The sequence below is a fragment of the Pteropus vampyrus genome, unplaced genomic scaffold (assembly GCF_000151845.1).
Source record: "Pteropus vampyrus isolate Shadow unplaced genomic scaffold, Pvam_2.0 Scaffold3, whole genome shotgun sequence".
NCBI lineage: Eukaryota > Metazoa > Chordata > Mammalia > Chiroptera > Pteropodidae > Pteropus > Pteropus vampyrus.
In genome coordinates, this window is record NW_011888784.1 from 9,422,415 (window position 1) to 9,444,480 (window position 22,066).

The window sequence follows — 22,066 nt, forward strand, 5'->3', positions numbered from 1 at the left end:
CTCTACGAGTAACAAGACTATGGAATTTACAACAGGCATTAGACTAATATGCCTAGGGAATCTTCCACCAAACTTCCAGAAATTATTCAATCTCAGAAAGACTTTGATGTTATGGATCCATATAAAAAAATATTAGTTAATAAGTGACCTATGTAAGGAGAGCACAGTACAAAGCCACTCTGGCCGTAGTAACTCTGAAAGATGATCAGGACACAGATTATTATGTAAGAAACTACTATGAATTATAATCAGTTTTGAATGCAAAAAATACATGAGAAATTTTTAATTTTTCTTCCAAATATGCTGTTTAATGATTTTATAAAGGAGGGGGAGAAGCAGGCAGGCAAGCCCAATTGGTCTTCAGATCTACAAATCAGTTCAATCTCTAACATTCTTCACAACTTTCAATTAAAAAAAAGGAAAAGTATACTCATTGGACAGTGAAATAATGACGATGTAAAATAAACTTACCATGTTTTGTACTAGTGGCTAATACTTTATAGGGTGTTAACTTCAAATCCAGATTTTCTTTCCGTAGCAGCTTTTGATCAAAAGGTACAATACATTAATCAAATGTAAAGTTTGTAATGAAACAGTTTTGCAAGCAAGTATTATAGCAGTTTAATACACCGGATTCAGGAGGTGAACTTAAATTAAGGTTTAACTAAATTATTTAGTTAACTTAATTTCCATTACCAAAAAAAAATTATTAAGCGTTTGCTTGATGGCATGCCAAATTTTTTATCTTACTCTAAATCACTGTCAGTAGTTTTCCGTGAATAGTAGGATTCCTCCTACTGATTTATGCAGTTTTTTCTTTTTTTCTGGTCATAAAGTATTTTAGAACTCAGGAAAAAAAGAAATGAGGGCAAATAAGTTCCTTTAAAAGCCAGGGTTAGGGATGGTATTTAAAAAAGAAGATCTAGCTGGACTAAGAGGAAGGAAATTACTAAATCCAACATTCAGAGACCTTAATTGGGAAAAAGGTTTTATAAAAAGGAACACATGCAGTTTCACTTTATACTTATCACAAGAGCCATTCTGAAATGTACAAAAACAACAAAATTTATACAAGGTCAAATGGAGACAGGTGGTTTCTAGATTGTACTTGAAAGTTACAAAAAACACCTTGTGTCCATATACAGCATATGCACTAAACAATAGTTCTCTAAAATGAAATAGTGTTCCCCACCAGCATAAGGTCACGTTCACCTTGTCCATGAGCGAAATTATTTGAAGAATAAGTTGATCTTGTCGTAAATCATCCCCATGCTTAAATATAACTGGATATTTGCCTCCATCTTCTGTCTTAAAGAATAACTGTGCAGGCATAAGGGCACTCTGGAAATAAAAATATTGTTTTCAAATTTGGAGATAAATTAACGCATAAAACTTTTTTATACACAGAAGAAAATGCTGACATGTAAGGGAAAAAAGACAGGTAAATGTGACCTAAAGAAACAAAATGAGTTGGCAGCAAGATGCATTAGGGTACCTTGGAGAAAACAGTAAGCTAGCTAATAGTCAGAAGCCTACACAACATCAAGAGCACAGGCATGGATATGAACCCAGGCTTTTCCAGATATGAACTGGATGATCTTGTACATATTCTTTAATACTTCTTCACCTGTAAAATAAAACGTAACACCTCCTCTGCAAAGTTGCTAAGGTAATCTTAAACTGGAGAGGGTTAAGAGTCTGGTACCATGCCTGGTAAAGAGCAGACATTCTATATGTGTTTGCTATCACTACTTGTATTATTAGAGACATACCAGAATAAATGAGATAAAAATATAGCATAACAATGTACCAGATAAAAAGTAAAGAGCACTGGTTTCTAATGGCAGGTATATAATTAGCTGTGCAGCTTTGAGACTCAAATTACTCTTTTATAAAATGAAGGGAGATCTCAAATACCTTTATCTTTTATTCTGGAATAATTATGTTTTCTCCAAATCTTTTTCTTAATTAGATAAAATCTATGACTTACTTTAGGTGTATGTTTAAATCAAATAATATAATTAAATTTTCTTTAGATACAAAATCTCCCATACAGTAGCACCTTGAGGACTACTGCATTGGAGATAAAAGGTCAGAAAACTGTTCTGAGAGATATGCCCTACTGGTTTTGATCACTGAGAAAAAATTATATAATATGGAAATTTGAAGAAATCTATAATAATCTAAAGAAAAAAATGAGTGATGAGTTTTAAAAAATAACATCAATTTATGTAGGCCATGAGAAATAACAGCACAAAATGTATCACATAGAGGGATGAAGAAATATGTGACAAAGCCCACAGAATAAAATGTTAACAACAGAATCAAAGTGGTAGTTATACAGTTACTTATTATAAACTCTTTTAACTTTGTTGTATGTTTAAAAACTTTCTTATAAAACAGAGGGAAAAGGCATCAAAAATGCTTCAGAGAATATATGTTCAGAACTTATAATCTCTAGTGGACTGAAACTCTGAGCTTTAAATTATCTTTTTTCTTTGTAATTTTTTTATTTTTTTAGGCGAGATATCCCTTGGCTGACCTCACAGATTGCAAGGAACTTGTCAGCTTACGATCCCTTACTTTTAATTTTTTATTTATTTTTTACGCCTACAGAACCTGGTCTTCCTAGGTGGTCTCCCATTCAAGTACTAACCAGGCCCGACCCTGCTTAGCTTCCGAGATCAGATGGGATCTGGCTTGTTCAAAGTGGCATGGCTGTAGACAGAGCTTTAAATTATCTTAAATTTCAAGAATCTTTTTATCACTCCAGGCAAAAACGTGTTTTATAAATTGCCCTGTGTCTTGGTTCCCAAAAGCTCAAGAAGAATAACTGAAACTGAACTTCCTAAAAAAATGACAGGCAAGAGGATTTGTGTTGTAATTTCCCTTTTCAGATCCAGATCTGATTCTGAAATTTAGATTTCTTCTGAAATCTAAAGCAAGCAGAAGACAACCAGAGAATAACTAGCACTATACCCAATGCTTTAAAGGGTTCATTTCTCCATGAAGATAGCTTTGGCTCTTAAGCTAAGGTCTACAAAATTCTCTTAAAAACGCCAAATGCTGGGTCTATAATCTTTTCAGCTCCAAGGATTTCATAAAGGGACAATAAGAATGCATGGAATCCCCTACAACTGTGTGCAGAAAACCCAGCGGAAGTACAAGCATATGAGTAACTTTCTAAAGTACGTAATCCATCACTTTCTTTGGACTCTCAAAAGCATTCATGACACAAAAAATGATTTAGAATTACTAAACCAGAGTTATGTAGTAAATGTCCCAAAACCATTAATCCTAAACTTCAGCTCAAAATTTTCAAGAATACCCACATACTTTGCCTTTAAACATACCCTTTAAAAAATCTGAACCATTTCTCACTGCAATGACACCCCTTTTAATAAACATAACATGTTGTTCTATAAGCCCCTTCCTTATCTAATGCAAAGTAATATCCCAATGCAACTTATGCCCTTCAACCCCCTAGAATCACAAAACCTAAAACACTACATATCACAGAGACCTTTCATTATGACGTCTGGCAGATAAAAATGCTTTACAGGTAATGAGGCTCAGTCCTTTGACCAAAGTAGAGAAGGCAGCTGCCATTATCTGTTTTTAACTATCCAAGTGGTGGCCAGCCAAAACAAAAAGCCTGGCATGCTATTAAGGACCACAGACAATTAGTGTACTACTTGAAAATATTACGAAAAAAGAAAAAATTTAAGTCATAGGAACATATATCAAATTGACAAATGTTAAAAGGTTAACTGGGACTGATATCTAACCATGTGAACTTATGAGCTGAATGCATAATATAAGTTTTGCAAATTAATTTAAAAAAAAAAAGCTCATATGGAAAAAAGTAGGTGTAGTCTGATTAATAAATAGTTCAAAGAATTAAAAGATTAAAAAACAACCTAGATATATAAAAATACTTTAAACATTTCATACTTAAATGCCTATAGGTAATACATAATCTTAAGTCAAATAGCACTAATAAAAGGTATCTTTTTGTCTAGCATTTACTAAATGAAATAAAATTATACATATTACCTGAGATGTAATAATTTTCAACAGCAGTGTCTCTGTTCTAGCTCTAAAGAATTAGGTTCAATCATATACATTAAAGTTCCATCACAGTTACCTTGAATAATGTAGCTGTTTCTGGGATTATTCCTCTAATTTTCACCTGAGGTTCTAAAGGCAATGGGATAAGTTCCACATCTGACAAATTCATCTTTTCATTGTCTCCCAGCAATGCCTGTAGTCTTTCATTCTAGGAAAACAAGTTAGAAAGGATTAATTAGGTTAAATGAAAAAGTAGTTTACAAAATGTAATGAAGACATTAAGACTGATTCTATTAACTTTAAAATATCTGCAAAGCACCACAAAAAATATGTAGAAGGTAACATAAAGGGGATAGTGTATATGTGAGATTCAAGCGCTTATAATCCAGCTGACAAAAGTAGGAGATGCTTTAAAAGGAACAATTCTTTTGACTATGAAAAGCTGGACTTTCATGAAATTAGGGAATATATTTCTCTTGCTGCAACTGAGAAACAGAAGCCACACATAAAGATTAAATTTCTCTTTTCAAAGGATTTGTGAAGCCACAAAGAGAAACTGTAATTTCATTTGAAGTTTAATTTTCCATGGCCAAATGGAAAATTAAGCAAGAATTTTATTATGTGGCTCCAGTGCATGTTTTGGGTTTAAAAAGTAAACTCAATTTACTTGGCAGAACTTGGACACTACCTTTTACTATTGACTCTGAGTGATGTAACTTTTCCTAAGATATCATCATTTATTTTCTTCAGTTCACATGCACACCGCATTGAGTCAAGATTTCAGAAATAGAAATTCAAGTCACAGTGAACCAGCTTCATCACTTAACAGCATCTGTAGTGTTTTAAACCAAGGCCTTCCACTCAATTTCAAAAGAATAATCTACTTCCTTTAAATCTGTGAGTCACGCATTCTTTAAACAGGTGAGCTTCATCTTTAAGGGGGAAATCGTGACTTGTCAATCCCAGCAGCATAAAACACTTCAACTGTAATACCACTGAAAGACATATGCATCAAAGGAGAGAACTCTGAAATCAATGAGATGCAAGTTCAGAAAAATAATGTTTCCAGGACCACCAAGACATAAAAGTTAAATTTTTTCCCTTCCGTAATAGTCCAATCCTTAAATCATGGAAAGTTCAAGTTGATGTCAACTGAAAACTGTATATAAATTTCTGTATATCCCTTACAAAACTCAGTAAATCTACCTAATCAAACGTACTATCAGATATAGTAGTATGAAGTAAAATCAACTAATATCCAATTTCTAGCTAATGTGCTAATAATAAAATAACCAGAAAGCAGATAATAAGAGAAGGGTAAAAAAATTCAGCCACTTCTCGCCACCTCCACCACTATAAGCCCTGGGGTCCAAGCCCCCATCATTTCCTATCTTGATTACTGCAATAGGCTCCTGATTGCTCTTCTTATTCAAGTTTTGCCTCTTACAGTCTCTTATCAAAAACTAGAATGCTACTGCTAAAATGTAAGTCAGATGATGTCACTTTTCTATTCAAAACCTCCAATAGCTTCCACTCTAACTCAATGTTTAAGTCAAAGTCCTCATAATGGCTTGCAAAGATCTCCTCCATCTGTTTCCCTATTATCTTTGTCCTCTGTCCTCATCTACTACTATTCTACTCCATGCTTCATTTGCTCTAAAAACAGTGGGCTTCTTCCTATGTCTCAAACATGTCACACATGTTCCCACATGGCCTGCTGTTCCTCTGGCTGGAATAGTCTTCTCTAGATATTCACATGGCTTGTTCCCTCACCTGTTCAGGTCTTGTTCAAATGCCGCCTTCTCCGTGAGGCCTTCCCAGACCATTCTGTTAAGAAGTGAAACACTGCCTCACTACTTGAACCCAGCCCTTTCAATCCCCCTTTCCTGCTTTATTTTCTCCATATGTCTCTCCCAACTTTATTATGAGGAGGTGAAAAGTACAAGTATGATTTTAAATTATTAGCAGTAGTCATGACATTATTACTAGCAGCAACACAAATAATGGTAGTAGAGAGCCATCTCGGCATCTCTCCATGGTGCCAGAGCTTGTTTCTAGTAAATCTACATAAACTAAAAAGACTTTCTGCCAAAGTTGAGACTATAGTTGAGATTGTCTAACTTAAAATAAAAGCCTTGGTGGCAAAAACAAAATTTATTTTGGGGGGCTCTAAGTGATGTCTCAAATAAGTAGTCATCCTCCCAAATAGATAAAACTGAGGAGTAGCCAGAGATTCTTATGTGTAATAAATAGAAGAGTACATTATGCAAAAACAAATTATGCTTTAAGTACATGCCCCAAACTGACAGTCACAGTAACAGACACTCCCTCTGCCACTGGGCATTTGAATCGCACTGCTTCTCACAAAGGCACTTTCGGGAGAGGGGCTTCAGAAGGAAGTGTAGTAGGGATTTAGTTATTTAACCATGGTTTGTGACCATTTCGACAACAAAAAAAGGATAACTTAATAGAATTGTGTTTCTCTTCAGCCTATTTTCTCTTTCCTAAACTTATGAACATTATTCCATGTACGTATCTCTGCTAGCAATTCTCTTCAGACCTGATCCCCTGCCTTTCAATTCCTGACTCAGTCTTTCACCTTCTCCTCTCTCCACCTTCTTCTCACAAGCCTGGAGAGCAACAGTAACATGTATTGTGTTATTTAACAAAGGTCATTAAGAAAGATATGCCTACTATGGGATGAGATAAGGAGAAGATACAAAGTGAGTCCTTCATATCATTTAGGCTATTGATTAGGATAAATGAGAAGTGAAGAACAGATACTCATCTAGTCTCACCAAGTAAAAGCCTCACTGTTGAAAGAAAGATAAATGTACTGGCTGTGAGAACAAATACAAAACCAGTATCTTACTAACAACTAGTTCTGCAACCTTAGATAAGTTACTCTGGATCTTCATTTTCACTAAAAAATTCTAATCTAAATTATCTCCAGAGGTCCTTTCCATGTCAAATGAATTATATTCTAGCATGCTAAGATTCTAAAGAATGAGCCAATAAGACGTTGTAGATAAAAACATAAACTTAGAATACCTGGGTACAAATCCTAACACTAACACAAGCTGAGGGCACTGGAAAAATAACTTCTCTATCCCTACTTCTCTGTGTAATTAGGTTAATAATAGTACCTAATTTATAGGGTTGTTATGAGGATTAAGTCAATATATGTAAACTTATAAAACAGGATCTTGTACATAATCAGTACTTTTAAGTGTTCCTACTACTATAATTACATGATAAAAATTTCATAAAATATATCAACCTAAAAAGAAAGTACCAAAACTCAGTATCTTATAATATCAAGGCATTATTCGTCACAAATGGAAGGCAAAGCCTATAGGTTTACCTTTTTCTTACGATTTCCACTTTCACGCTGCACTGCCTTCATTAGATGCACCAGCCGATCTACGAATGTCTGCTGTGCAGCCAGCAAAGAACGCATAACTCTGACAGACTTATCACCCTGAAGGGATTCAGCAGACAGGAAAATTAGTTCTATGCAGCATAATGACTGGGGTTTCTTTAATAGCATGGGTGATCTTTATTTATTCCTCTAATAGCTGCAAACTTCAATACAAAGTGCAATTGAAAAAGATTAATTATCTTGATTCAGAGATAATGAGAAACTCACTATCTTAAACACCACCAACTCCTCCACAGTTGAAAACTATCTGAGTCTTCAGCAAATATTTGAGTCTATCCAAAACAGTATTTTTTTTTCACATTCAACCATGTGACAAGATAGAATTCATTCCCCAAAATGCATTCACTCACTGATTCAATAAATATCTGGACACCTATGATGTCTTCAGAAATGTGCTGGGCATATGGCAGAAACAATAATATCTACAAAAACTAAAAATCTACTAAAAAATAAAAAGGAAAGTATTCAAATAGCAACATATTGCATGCTGGCTCGGTAAAATATGTCATAAAAACTAAATACTATAAAGTCCTATAATGATTCCTAGTTCATAAATTATAAAATACATTTTTTCATTTAACCTTTCGAATTCCACTGATAAGGGCAACTGGGCAAATATCATCATCCTCATTTTGAAGATAAGAACATTTAAGCTCAGAGGAACTGAGATTGCTTCACAAGCTGTGACAAAGGCTATAAGTGATAGAACAGATTAGAAAATAAGACCAACTGCTTATTTGCTAATCAGTTTGATAAAGAGGCTCTGAGTTCTGAGAATTATATAAAAGTTTAGTTTCAAAGAGTTCAATAAGAGGTGATTTAAATTTTTAATAATATAAAACAAGATAAAAGATGAAGTACAATATTTCTGTAATCAGATTAATGTTCTGAGTTTTATTTTCACTGCCCGTGCACCCTCTGCTGGCTAAACTATGACATTGTTTTAAGAACCAGAAGAACATCAGGGGAAAAATGGCCTTACAAATCTTAAAAAAATTTTAAAAGAGAAAAAGATGTTATATAGAAAGTGTCTGCTATATGACCATTATCTACAATATGATCATTGCCATATTTCTGAAAAATGTACCTAGTCTGAAAAGAAAAACAGAAAACAGATGAAAATGAAAAAGTTAAACTTTGGGGGTTTTTGTTTCTTATATAGGTTTATTTTATTATATCAGAGATAAACAAAACTTTTTGTAAAGGGCAAAGTATAAACACTTTAGGCCTGCTGGCCATACACTTTCAAATCCAACTATTCAAGTGCTATTGTAGTACAAAAATGGCCACAATTTGAAAACAAATGAGCATGACCATGTTTCAATAAAATTTTACTTATGAATACTGACGTTTAAATTTCACAATTTTCCTATATGACAAAATATTTTTTTCTTTTAATTTTTTCAACCATTTGAAAATATAAAAACCATTCTTAGCTCATGAGACATACCAAAACGGGCAACAGACCAGATTTGGTCCATCCACTGTTTGCCAACGCCCACATTAAATGGTTACCTTCAACAATGCTTGGCTGAATCGTCTCATTACATTCAAGTACATCTCATGGGTCTTTGGATCTCTCTGCTGAGTATCCTGATCTTCACATTCCACTATCACATACCTTAAAAATAAGGTAAGTCAGTCAGAAGATGTGAAATGAAACTCAGATTCACTCTGTAAATATTTAAGCCTTTTCATTAAAACAGGTTAATTCACATTTGCAAAAATAATGAAATGGGAGTGATGAGACATATTTTATCATCACTCTTTTAAAAGTGGAAAACTGAGGAACATATACAACCATCTATAAAAGGTAAATTAATAATAGTAACGCCTTAATTTGCACCATATCCTTGATTTTCTAAAAATCTTTGGCATCGAAACAAGCTTTCACTCTTACTATTATATGAGGTACGTAAAGCACTGACATCTTTAGAAATCGTCTAAGCTCACATATTTGCCCAGTAACACAGGAACAAAAATATTTTCACAACCTATGTAATACTTTTGGTGTTACTTAAGGCTCTCTTATTCTGAAGTTATTTCCCTTACTAATATTCTTCTGAAAGATGAATAAAATTTTTAATTGATTTTTCCTTTCCCATCCAATTTCCCCATTTCTCAAAAACCCATATGTAATCTTCAATTTTTCCATCATAAAATTGTGGTTTTAGAGAGTTAAAGTTGTAAATATTTTCTTAAACCTAAACTACTTATGCAACTACAAAATCACATGAGCAATGATCTACATTTTTTTAAATTAATTTTATTAAATTTATTGGGGTACATTGGTTAATAAAATTATATAGGTTTCAAGTGTACCATTCTATAATATATCATCAGTATATTACATCATGTGTAGTCAGGTCTTCTTTTGTCACTATATATTTGGCCCCCTTTATCCTTTTCTACCTCCCTCCTACCCTCATTTCCCTCTGGTTAAATTAGATTTTAGAGGTCTTCTAATCCAGTGTTTCTGTTTTTTGTTTTTTTTTTTTTAAGTATAGTTGACTTATATTATATTAGTTTCAGGTGTACAACATAGCAATTCAACATCTATATACCTTACAATTCTAGTAACCTATCGCTGTACAGTTATAATGATACTACTGACTACATTCTCTGTGCTGTACTTTACATCCCCATGACTTTATTTTACAACTGGAAATTTGTACCTCTTAATCTCCTTCACCTTTTTCATCCATCCCCTCAAAACCCCCCTGTCTGCCAATCATTAGTTTGTTCTCTATATCTATGAGTCTGTTTCTGTTTTGTTTTGCTTGCTTGTTTGTTTTGACCTTCAGATTCAAAATATAAGTGAGATCACATGGTATTTGTCTTTCTCAGACTTATTTCTCTTATTGCTCTCTACGTCCATCTATGTTGTGCAAATGGCAAAGATTTCATTCTTTTTATGGCTGAGTAATACTCCAATGTGTGTGTATGTGTACCATAACTTCTTATTCCATTCGTTCATGGACACCTAGGTTGCTTCCATATTTTGGCTATTGTAAATAAGGCCTCCATACTGTTTCCATAGCGGCTGTACTGATTTACAATCCCACTAACAGTACACAAGGGTTCCTATCAAAACTCAGTACACACAGCCCCACATGGGCACACAGATGCATTAAATGAAAAACGTTTCATATTTTTTTTCTTTGAATGATAGTTCTAGATTGTGAGCCTTAACACTTATTTTAATGGATCATGATATGTAGTTTAAAAAACACAGATCTAGACCAATTTGCTTGTTTCATCAATAGCGAAACTTAGAGGGGTTGTATCTCGCCCACCACGGCACAATTAGTTGAGTATAGAAGTATAATCAGAACGCAGAACTTTGGGCTCCTACCATGATTCCTTATATTCTACTAAGCTTACTCTTACACTGTTTTATCTTTAAAAGCCACATGAAATTTTTCAACCTCCTTAATTGATAGTGATTCACAAATCACAATTCACAACTACTACCTATTATTTTCCTTTGTACTATTTCTAAGAAAGAAATAGTACAAATAGCCATCTAGAAGGTAAACTTTATGAAAGCAAAGAGCTTACTGTCTTATTCACACTTACTGCCAGCATTTCCATGCTTGACTCATAACAGTAAATATACTTTTGTTGAATGAATGAATGAATGACTCCGATCTTATGAATTTAACCATTATCTCAATGTTGATAATTCTCAAAGGTGAATATACATCCCTCTTAACATAAATAAAATCTAATTTTGCATTTCATTACTTGGCCTGCTTTTACATTCATCCTCCCTAATTTTCAAACAGCAGTTCCCCTTTTTAAGGGACTGCTTGTCATTTTTAACTGAACAGTTGTAAAATTGAAGTCGTCATACTGAGTTATTTTTCTATCTCTATTAAAGGTATTATTAATATCTCAGACATTTGGACTAGAAATTCTCATGTGTCAGAGTTTATAAACTCAAGTTTTCTCAAAAGTCAGGCAGGAAACATAAATGTTTGCATCACCTGAATATAAGAAAAGAGAGATGAGGCTGTAATAAAACCAGAGAACACAAGCTCTATCTAAAACTGTCACTGGCGCTTTGTGTTTAATTTGTGGTCCATGCATCTAGAGCCAAACCTAGCTCACATTTCCCTGCTTCAAACACCAATATTCAATCAAACCTTGTTGACTTTTTCCTATAAAATGCCTCTTATAATGGTTCTGCGCTACTAGCCAGCCCCATCTGGAATCGACCAGGAGGTAGCTCTTACCTGGTCTCTTCAACTCTAAAAAGAAACACCTCATTGCTCAATACAATCATACTAAACTTTTATTCTTTAAACTACTTTCAACATGCCCCACCTCTATTAATAAAAACATCAATGGTTCCATCCTTTCTACTATTTTAAAACAGTTTCTGGGCCAAACTTCTGGTTCAAACTTACACTATGCCCAATTCAAGCATTCACACTCCAGTCAGGTCAATCTCCTAATTACCCCTTTGTGGTTTTGGTCATGCTGCAGAAATACCTTCCCATTTCATCTCTCCATATTCTACCCATCCTTCCAATATATGTGACATTCTAGTTCAGGAAGTCTTCACAAACCTTAACAACTTCTTACTTCTTTGACTTCCTGGAAAAGGCATACCCTCTCACACAACTTGAACTGATAATATTACCTAGTCACTATTTCACATGTTTTTATCTCCTAGCTCTCTTTAGAAACTGATGCCAGATGCCATATCTTACAAAATTTTCAGTAGCCTGACATGTACAATATAGTCTTATACACAGAAGTATTTGATAAAATATTGATAAAATTAAGTGTCTTCCCCTCCCAACTTCCCAGTGTCATGCTTTACGATTACAATAACAGGTGTTCTGGAAGTCCCCAGAGTTGTACTAACCTAGAATTTCTATAAAGTGGTTAAGGAACTGAACCACGACACTATATCCACCATATCATGTTCCCAACAAGAGTTCTAGACCAAAAACTCAAGAAGGCATTCTTGAATCTTCAATCAAGAAAGCCTTCTAGAGACACAGGATACACATGATTATCTAAAATAAAATTAATTAAAATTGAATAAAAATTAAAATTCAGTTTCTCAGTCACACTATGCACATCTCAGTGCTCAGCAGTCATACGTGCAGCACGGCAGATTATTTCCGTCACTGAAGAAAGTTTCACTGGACAGCTCTGTTCTAGATGAACACATAAAATTTAGATCACGTCTAGAAGACCTAGATTTGAATCATTTCTGAATTCTCTGTTCACAACAGTAAGCTAGATTCCACAAAGCACTCTAAAAGGTATTCCCTTGAAACCTGTCATCCTCAAGTAGAAAGGCAGACAAAATTGTCCAGGTAACAATTTTAAGATGACTTCAGGAATCTACCTGTTGCCTAGAAATTTTGTTTTGTGGAGTAAATAACTCTTGTTACTTTGAAAGGTCTTAAAAGTTACAGAAAAACATGTTGAAGCATCCAAAGTTTACTTTCAATTTCAACATGCTAGAGAAGCTATAAAAATAAAACACTGAAAGGATTCATAGATCCTGATATTCCACACTTTACAGACTGGAGACTCTAACTCCCCTCATTGGCTGAAAAGGTTGACATTATTCATTTCAAAAGGGCTGTCTGCATAATAATAGGCCCCTGAGGATTCATCTATAGCAGTAATCTCATTTAAATTACTGGAAAAGAAATAAATGAAAAAAGAAATTCAAAATGTTCAAAAGGAAACAGCATAATCAATTAAAATTTATATCTTAATATATTTGTTATAATACAGTAAGCTTAGGGTTAGAGGCACTTAAATTGTTACATTTGATTAATATTTTTATACCATTCTGTACAGTTTCAAAGGAAGACAATAATCATTTTAAACCAACCATTTGAAATTATTTCCCATGATTCACCTACAATCACTAAAGCAGTGCCTACCAAAGCCAGAAGGCAACATCAATAGCTCCTCCCATGAGTATTTCTGAATATGTAATATGCAGACTGTAAATATGGGAAACACAATTACACCTTGGCGAATAAATACACAAAGCACATGCTACTGCTTTAATGAATCAGAGATGCCGTGAGAAAACAAATCAAATCTAAGTCTGATGGAATGTTTATAAGACAAGGAGCTGGGTTGTACTTTGTTTATTATCCATGGAGAAAACAAAGTGCTCTTTCTGAACAGAAACCATTGCCTTGTTAGAAACTGCTCATCTAATAGGTTTCTTACTGTTTGGCTGCTTTCAGAATGGCGTGAAAACTCTTCCAACTTAAAATAAGAGATCAAAGACTCTACCACAACTAATTTCAGGTTTTACAATGAAATCTGATCTACAGTCAAATCCAAAGAATACGTAGTTTTAAAACACCACATAATCAGTATATACACACACAGCTTTCATAACACTATAAATTCTGAGCCAGATAAAACTTCCATAAATACTGCAAGGAAATAAAAGTGCATATAAAGAAATTCTTAGTAAATGATTTAAAAAATATATAAAATCTTTATTTTAAAATACCTAAGAAACTTATAAGTACTTACTCAAAAACTTGGCAACGTACCTTACACATTTTTTTATTTACTTCTAAATATTTACTTAGATTTTCATGAGGAAATATTTCTCTGGAACACCAGAGAATAGACATACTTAAGAATTCAGGTTGGACTATGAAGAACATTATGAAGCAAGACCCTATATTAGAAGGAAAATGTAGCTATTTGGTAATATGAGAATTTCTAAATAAACTTTTCAAAGTAAAAATGGTGATTAACAACTAGCCAAAAAGTTCTGTGGGTATATTTTCAAGGACATACTGAAATTTACTATGAGGGAAATGTAGTGTTATGAATATTATATTAAACTGCTAAAGTAAAAGCAAGGAACTATTTTTCTCCCCACTACTAAAGCCAACAGAGAAAAAAATCATAGGTTCCAAAGGGGGTAAAAGTGACAGATGTAGTTAAGATTACTAATTATGGTTTTCTTCTTTATAAAGAGAACCATAAAGACTGAAAGTAAACAATTATTTACTGTTTTTATGCAAATAATGGATACCTGTGTTTGTGAAGAGCCCTTTAATTTAGTTACCTAGCTCTTGGCTACAGCAGCAGTGTCCACAATAACATTAGGTTTGGAGAGCAGGAGAATGACGTTAAGGCTTGATTTGACCTACTGGACAGTTTTTCTACACTCAATCTAAAACAAGATAGTATTTTTTTAAATTTTGCCATGAAAAGCAAAGTGCCTCATTATTCTTCAAAAATAATGAGCTTTCAGAATGGATATCTAGTAATTTGTACCGTTCAAGTAAATGCAGTAAACTGAACAGTAAGATTAGATCAGGGATCATTTCTACAGTTAAAAAATATCAAGTTATGTCAAGAAGTTTTAAGTGTTCTCTCAAATGTACAGAAGGCGTCAGGAAGGGCTTACCCAGCTGGCTCTTCCCTTTTCTTGCTCTGTAAACCTAGAGAAAGCTCTCTAGCCTAGTGTTAATCCTAGTGCTTTTTTTTTTTCTTTTTATTGAACCAAAATATTTCTCCCCGTAGCTTAAGCTTCTTTTCCTTCACACTTTAGAATTCTGTGACACGGGGCACTCAGAGACCACTCTCCCGGACTTGATGATTAAAGGGAACTATTCTTCATATTAATTGGGCCTCAAGAAGTCAATTACTTCTCTGTGCCTTTGTTTCTTTCTTACCTTCAACTCAAGAAACTTGTTCTCATATAAAATAGAGATATTTACCCTTGCCCTCTTGACTTCACAGGGACAAAGATGAAAAGGTCACTACTGACAATATTCTATAAATGACAAAATGCTAAATAAATTATTTAATGCTAGTTCAAGTTCTATCAAGTTCAAGCACATCCTGCCTCTGCCTCAGTTTCTTCATCTATAAAGTAAGTAACTTCAAATTCAAGCTATTTTTTTATGATTCCAATGTTTTGGTAAATACGGTGAAAATACACACTCATGAAGGACTGTGAAGTATCAATCTTACATTACTTAAATAGCATAAAAGGCAAACAGACATCAAACTGAAAACCAAAAACCTTAGGCAAGTTTATCTTAGATCCTGTAGAGAGAAAGGAAGAGATATAGTGGTGCTAACAGGCATTTCCATAAACACAATTGTAAAGGAATGCAACTAGATATAAATACAGTTAGGTCTTTGATGACTGCTAATACCTTATCGTAAACTGACTTTAAGTTTACAGTATGGGGGAAAAATAGTCCTAAAGAGTGATAAGAAAATAAACAAAATTATTTTCACATACCAGTACAAATAATTAGCCAGTGTTGAGTTTTTGCAGGCTCTTGATATCAAGAAGGTACAGAGATCTTGCTGAAAGAATTAAAAGAAATGTATATGTATTACCTTCTGCTATAAACAAGGAGGAAATAAGAGTCTACATTTGCCTATCAGTTTTCATCTACACATCTTAAGTCACAGATCAGATTTCATGCATGGATCTATCCCTGCATCCCTCCACCCAATATTTATTCTAACCCAAGCAACAGAATGTGAGAGGTTAAGGATGCCATGGTTCACAGACTTCCTTGTCCGACTGGAGGCTTAACATTTAGTGTAGGAGAGAGACATTAAAGAAACAGTCATAAAAACAATTTAGATTGGGAAGTCAGCAAAGGCAGTGACAAGGATGTGATATTTAGGCAAGACCAAAATGACACTGTGAACAAAGTCCCTGAACTTAACTGTTCAAGGAATTTTAAAATGGCCCAATATGGCTAAATTAGAGTGAACATCAAAGTAAATGAGGCTGAAAAGGTAGGCAAAGGTTGTACAAGACCATTAAGGGCACACTATTGAGTATAGATTTTATTTTCAAAGCAATGGGTACCCAAAAAAGATCTTAAGCAGGAGAGGAGAGTGAGATAATCTGATCTACATTTTATGAAAATGACTAAAGCTGCTCTGAGACGTCCAGCCTGAGATCAGTTAGCATGCTATCTAGTCTAGAAGAGTTAATGTTGAGAGTAAAGACACAGAGATGTTGAGATTTTTAAAAATATTTTGGAAGTATAATTAAAAGGAACTGCTGATGAAGAAGTAAGAAGGAAAGAAAGAAATTGACAAAAAACTCCCAAATTTCTAGATTTAGCAAATGAGATGATTTGTTACATCACAGATGAAACATGCAGATGAGGAAAGGACTAGAGTGTGAGCAGAGAGCTGTATTTTGAAATACTTGCCAGATATATAAGGGAGGTCAAGTAGGTTGATCATTTGGATATATGAATCTAAACTTCAAGTGAGAGAAATGCACTAGACATATAAATTTGAGTTTATCAGTGCAACCAAGGGCAAGAGTATAAATTGAGACTAGAAGAGGACCCTGAGGATTATTAAGATGTCAAGCAGTGAAGAAAAAGTGCTGACAAAAGAAATAGAAAGAACGGCAAAAAAAGTGAAAAAGAAAACAGAGATGTATGGTATTATCTAAACCAGGGGTCCCCAACCCACAGGCCGCAGACCAGTACTGGTCTATGCCTGTTAGGAACTGGGCCACACAGCAGGTGAGCAGCGGGCAAGCCAGCGAAAGCTTCATTGGCACCTGCAGTCGCTCCCCAGCGCTAGCATCACCACCTCAGCTCCACCTCAGAGCATCAGGCATTAGATTCTCATAGGAACACCGGCCTCTGATGCCAAAAAGGCTGAGGACTGCTGATCTAAACCACGAGAAGAGTTAATTTTTTCAAGGAAGTAATTTACTTTGCACTAAGTACTTCTGAGAGGAAATGAAAACTATTTAAAATCACAAACATTAAAGTCATTTACTACTTTGTCAAAGTAAGTTTTAATACATTGATGAGAAACAAAGGCCAGAATGATATGGGTTAGACTGGAAAGAAGGGAAGGAGAGAGTCAGAAGTACAAACAACTCCTTTGAGAAGCTTGATCATGAAGAAAAGTAAGAGAATAAGGTTCCGAATCGAGGGATGTGATGTCAAGCAAGAGTTTTTATTTCGTTTTTTTCATTTCTGAATTTTTAATATGGGTGATATTAACATATATTTGAATATTTCTACCAGGAAAGGAAGAGAAACTATCTTTGAAGGGAGTTATGTTTCTTCTGTGCAAGAAAATAGAAGTAAAGGATGAGAAGGGACTCGTATCTATAAATCTGGTGATGGGAAATCGAGACCATTCTTACCTAGTGGTTTCTATTAAGTATTAGACAGAATATCATCTGGAGACTGGGAGACAGGGCATAAAGAACAGAGCACAAAAGGTATGAAGGAGTCACTGCAGAACAGGGAGAGGCATGCAACTACAGAAATGTAAGATGACACAGTGTTGAGTGCTTACCTGACTCTGTGATCATGAATTTATAGTGATATCAACATGCTAGGCTATGTTCTTTTCTTCAGCATTATTCAGGTACGAAAGAAATAGGTGATTAATTAGGCTCATCAAGAGTTAAGATTTTGCCAAGGGAACTGAAAGTACTAATAAAAAAAATGATTAAAATGATGAACCATGGGATAAAAGCTATATTCAGAGTAAAGCAAATATTACAGGGGCTGATGAACAAAGAAAAGGGTAGAGATCAATTGATTAGAAATTTCAGTGCAGTAGGGATAGTTAGGAAAGTAAGTTAGAGTAATAAGAGGTTGTTATCACAGAGCAGATGTTATTACTTTCAGAGGTGGCAAGAAATCTTATTTCAAATTTTAGAGCTAAAACCTTAGCACTACAGTTTAAATGTATAACATCTTAAAATAAGGAAACTCAAACAGAAAGCTATAATGCAATGCTGAATTCATGAGTTTAATAAGTAGAATCTAAGCCTAAAGTTTATCTTTGACTATATGAGGATGCTATACTTTTATACAGTGACATATAATTTAAATAGAAAACATTTGTGTTTCAGTTGACATTACGCTTTTTTTTCATTAAAAACTTTACTTGCAGAGCATAAATAGGGAAGAATTAAATTTAAAAATATTGTGAAGCAGGAAACTGTAAAATTTAAGCTCAATCTTTATAAGCAATTATTTAAAAAATATAGAATAATGAGAAGAATGTTCTTTATGAACAAAAAAAGAATCGTATTGAAGGTCAGAGATACAAGAAGACATGGTGAATAAGGATATAGGTAAATACCTCTAAATAGTTACTGATTGTATACAATAATAATATTATCTAATTTGAAGGTTAAATAAGATAGAACTAAATCACTGGATTAAAATTAGATACAAGTAAGAAGTGTACTGTTTCAGACAAGGTAATACTAACTATGCCAGACTTAATGTTAAGGCTAGATGTTAATAAACTTTCTAGGATAACTAGTAAAAGAATCAATATAGACAATCTAACCTCTAAGTTGGGGATAGAGATTGAAGATAAGGAAGGAATCCAGCCAAACATGGGCAAGGAAAAAACATGTAAGAAAAAAATAGAAAGAACCACATAAAATGGTGAAATAAATCCAAATATAGCTCTAATCACAGTAAAAAAAAAAAGGGGGGGGGTGAAAGTTCCAGTTAAAAGACAGGTATTAAACTAGATATTTTTTTAAATGAGCTAGATGATATTTTTAAGAGATAAACCTAAAATATAAGGCCTCAGAAACACTGAAAGAACTGATGAGTATACTAGTGAATACTAATCAATAGAAAGCTCTATTAATATCAGACAAAACAGAGTTTAAGGCAAAAACATAATTAGGTATAAAGAGGTTTAGTAAACAGTGATAGAAGATTCAATTTACTTGAATGCACCTAATAAAATAGCTTCAAAAATTTTAAAGCAAAATCAATAGAAATACAAGGAGGAGTTGACAATTCTACCATTATACAAGGGGAATTTTACCCTAATTCTTTAACGGATCAAGCAGAAAAAAAATATAACAGGCAAGGGGTACCACAACACAATAAATAAGCTTGCTCTAGTGACATATGTGTAATGTACCCAACAATTTGGGAACATACCTTCTTACCAAAAGCTCAAATAATAATAAAAAGTGACCATATTTGTGAAATGATATTAACTGAGTTTCTATCTTCTTTCTAATATTTTGCCAGACATGCATAGAGGTTTCCTAAAACACCAAGAGAAACAGAGAAAAAGAAAGGAAAAGAAAACAAGACACTTCTCAGGTGTCAGTGAAGAGACAAGAATGTTGGTATCTGTAGAGATAAGAGAGAGAATTCAGCTTGGTTGGATATTGTCTTGATATCCCTAAACACTTAATTGCTTAGAGATATCTTAAAGGTGATGACTGCCAACACAGTATTATTACTCTACTGGGGATAGGGGAAGGGAGAGGGAAATAGCACTCAAAATGATTCCCACTGCTTTCTGGGATAGTCTGGATTACCTGAACTCTTTAAGGAATTATTCAGCTGAGAAAAGGCTTAATCACTGCATAACAACAGACAAGTTCATTCGTCATAAAAGAAGTACCAGAAATATATAAAAATTATTTTTATTTTTGGCGTAAAAATTTCAAATGATAAGTAGTGTGTAAAACTATATTCTGAACATAACTTTCAGAATCCAATCATGTCACACAATCTTCAGTGTAAACCACTCTGGTTCAAGCTATTGATAAATCTCCCTGGAATATTTCAATAGCTCCAAGTAAAAATGTAAGCTCCATGAAGACAAGGAGTTTGACTACTTTGTTCTCTGCTGCATCAACTCCAGCACCTAGAATAGTTTCTGGTACATAATAAGAATTTAAAAGATATGTATGAATGAATGAATTAGCTTTGAAAGGGCAAAAAATTTAAACTGGCGCTGAATGGTTCCTTAAAGGGTTCCCTAAGGATTCTATGATCCTGTAGTTAAAAATTCCTTTTTCAGTATTTTCTGTTATATCAAGAGGAAAGCAGACACACAAACTCTGGTTAACAGTTAATAGTAAAAACAAGAGTCATTCGATCATCAACATTAACTCCTAAATATCGACTAAAAGTAATAAATATACCTAAAAACTGAATTTTCTAATATCAAAGCATGTATTATTTATTTTAAACATCAGGTGTGAAAAATTCTTCTCAAATTAGAAGTCTTAGAGAGAAATTCAACAACATATACTAGATCAGCTTCTGCAAATGCACTTCCAAATGTACTTTCAGAGGAGCACTAGCCAAATAGGCCTCTTTTACCTCAAAAATTAGTCTACTTATCTAAAAGGATTTAATTTTTCTGTATAAGTTAAAACAGCTTCTTAGTATATTATCCTTAGTATCGAAGTCATACAGTTCTATAAGGTAATCACGAAAATCAACAATTATAGTAATGTTTCATAAATGTGTTAACAATAAATATTCTGAGTTTCCTTAATAAAATATTTAAGCTCAGGTTATTTTCACACTGCATTATGAATCCATTTGTATGCCCAAAGTACCAATAAAGTGTCTTGAATTGAAGATTATCTGGCACTTTTTGCTGATAGAAAAAGCTAAAAACATGCATCATAAAACAAGTTATTTAATAAAGTTGTAATATTTAGTTTATTAATCAAAGTCAATGTTTTAAAGACAAACATAAAATGTTTATCTGGTAGAATTTCTCATATAGGAAACTTGAAAAGCTCTGTACTTACCTCTAGATTTTCACCATCTGAACCTTCTTTTGTTTTAGATGCAGGAGGAGGGGAAGACACTGGAGGAAGAGGGCTGCTTATAATTTGGGAGCTGAAAAAATAATAGGAGATATCACTAATATGTAAAATATTCTGTCTACAAGAGGAGATACACATTTTTTAGCAGAGTTCACCTCAATTATGTCTGGTTAAGGTGTCACTTCCTAGCATTATGCTCTGGTAAAAAAGGCCCCGTCAGAGAATATAGGCCTCTTGGAAATGTATAGCAAGTCAGTGTATTAAAACTGTTGCTAAGTACTGTAGTTCCAAAAACAGAGCCCATTTTACTTTAACCCAACATTTCAGCATTTCCTGAACATATCTAGCTACAAGGCCACCCCTATCTTTTTTTATCTTTTTAAAAAATATACAAATTAGTGACCAGCAGACCATAATTTGGAAAGTATTGGTTTAGTTTACATCCTGTCATAAAATCTTAAATAGTCTTCTAAAAAAAAAAAATTCTAGGAGCCATAAGTAAGGGGAAAATAAATTAGCATGATTAGAGACTAAAGGCTTCCAATCAATGTACAGCAGGAGAAAATGTAAAGGGTTTCTCTTCTCTTAAATATAGAAAAATATAAAACCACCTAGGGATGAAAAAAATGTTTCCTGTTTTTCAGTTCTTCTCCAAATAAAACACAGAAGAAAAACAGTATTAACATAATCATAAAGAAAAATTCAGAAATATAATCTTAAGCTCATGTGATAATTGAGAAAATTGGACTGATTCAGAAAATCTGAATTCTAGATTTTGTTTTGTCATTAACAAATCTCATGACCTTTACAAACAACTTGATACCACTGGGCCTCAGATTTCTCACCAAAAGTCCTAATTATTTCAAATTGTAAAATTTTGTGGAAAGCACAACAGCAAAGTAGAAAGAACAGGAGTCAACTCTACTATTTGGAGTCAACTCTACTATTGGCAAGGTATATGATTT

At 33.7% G+C, this 22,066-nt stretch overlaps 1 protein-coding gene and 1 pseudogene across 5 annotated transcripts in view; both read right to left on the reverse strand.

Annotated features, from left to right (window-relative positions):
• PIK3C3 (phosphatidylinositol 3-kinase catalytic subunit type 3) overlaps positions 1-22,066 on the reverse strand; it is a 139,571-nt gene that overhangs the window by 46,468 nt on the left and 71,037 nt on the right. For all 5 annotated transcript variants that reach the window (XM_023531417.1, XM_011361284.2, XM_011361278.2 and 2 more), the window contains 7 exons: positions 21,084-21,174; positions 15,783-15,850; positions 9,029-9,134; positions 7,436-7,552; positions 4,148-4,279; positions 1,213-1,341; positions 472-541 (listed from right to left, as the gene is read on the reverse strand). In XM_023531417.1, the coding sequence (XP_023387185.1) occupies positions 472-541; positions 1,213-1,341; positions 4,148-4,279; positions 7,436-7,552; positions 9,029-9,134; positions 15,783-15,850; positions 21,084-21,174 (713 nt within the window). The remainder of the gene's footprint in view (positions 1-471; positions 542-1,212; positions 1,342-4,147; positions 4,280-7,435; positions 7,553-9,028; positions 9,135-15,782; positions 15,851-21,083; positions 21,175-22,066) is intronic.
• LOC111741815 lies at positions 2,608-2,726 on the reverse strand (annotated as a pseudogene).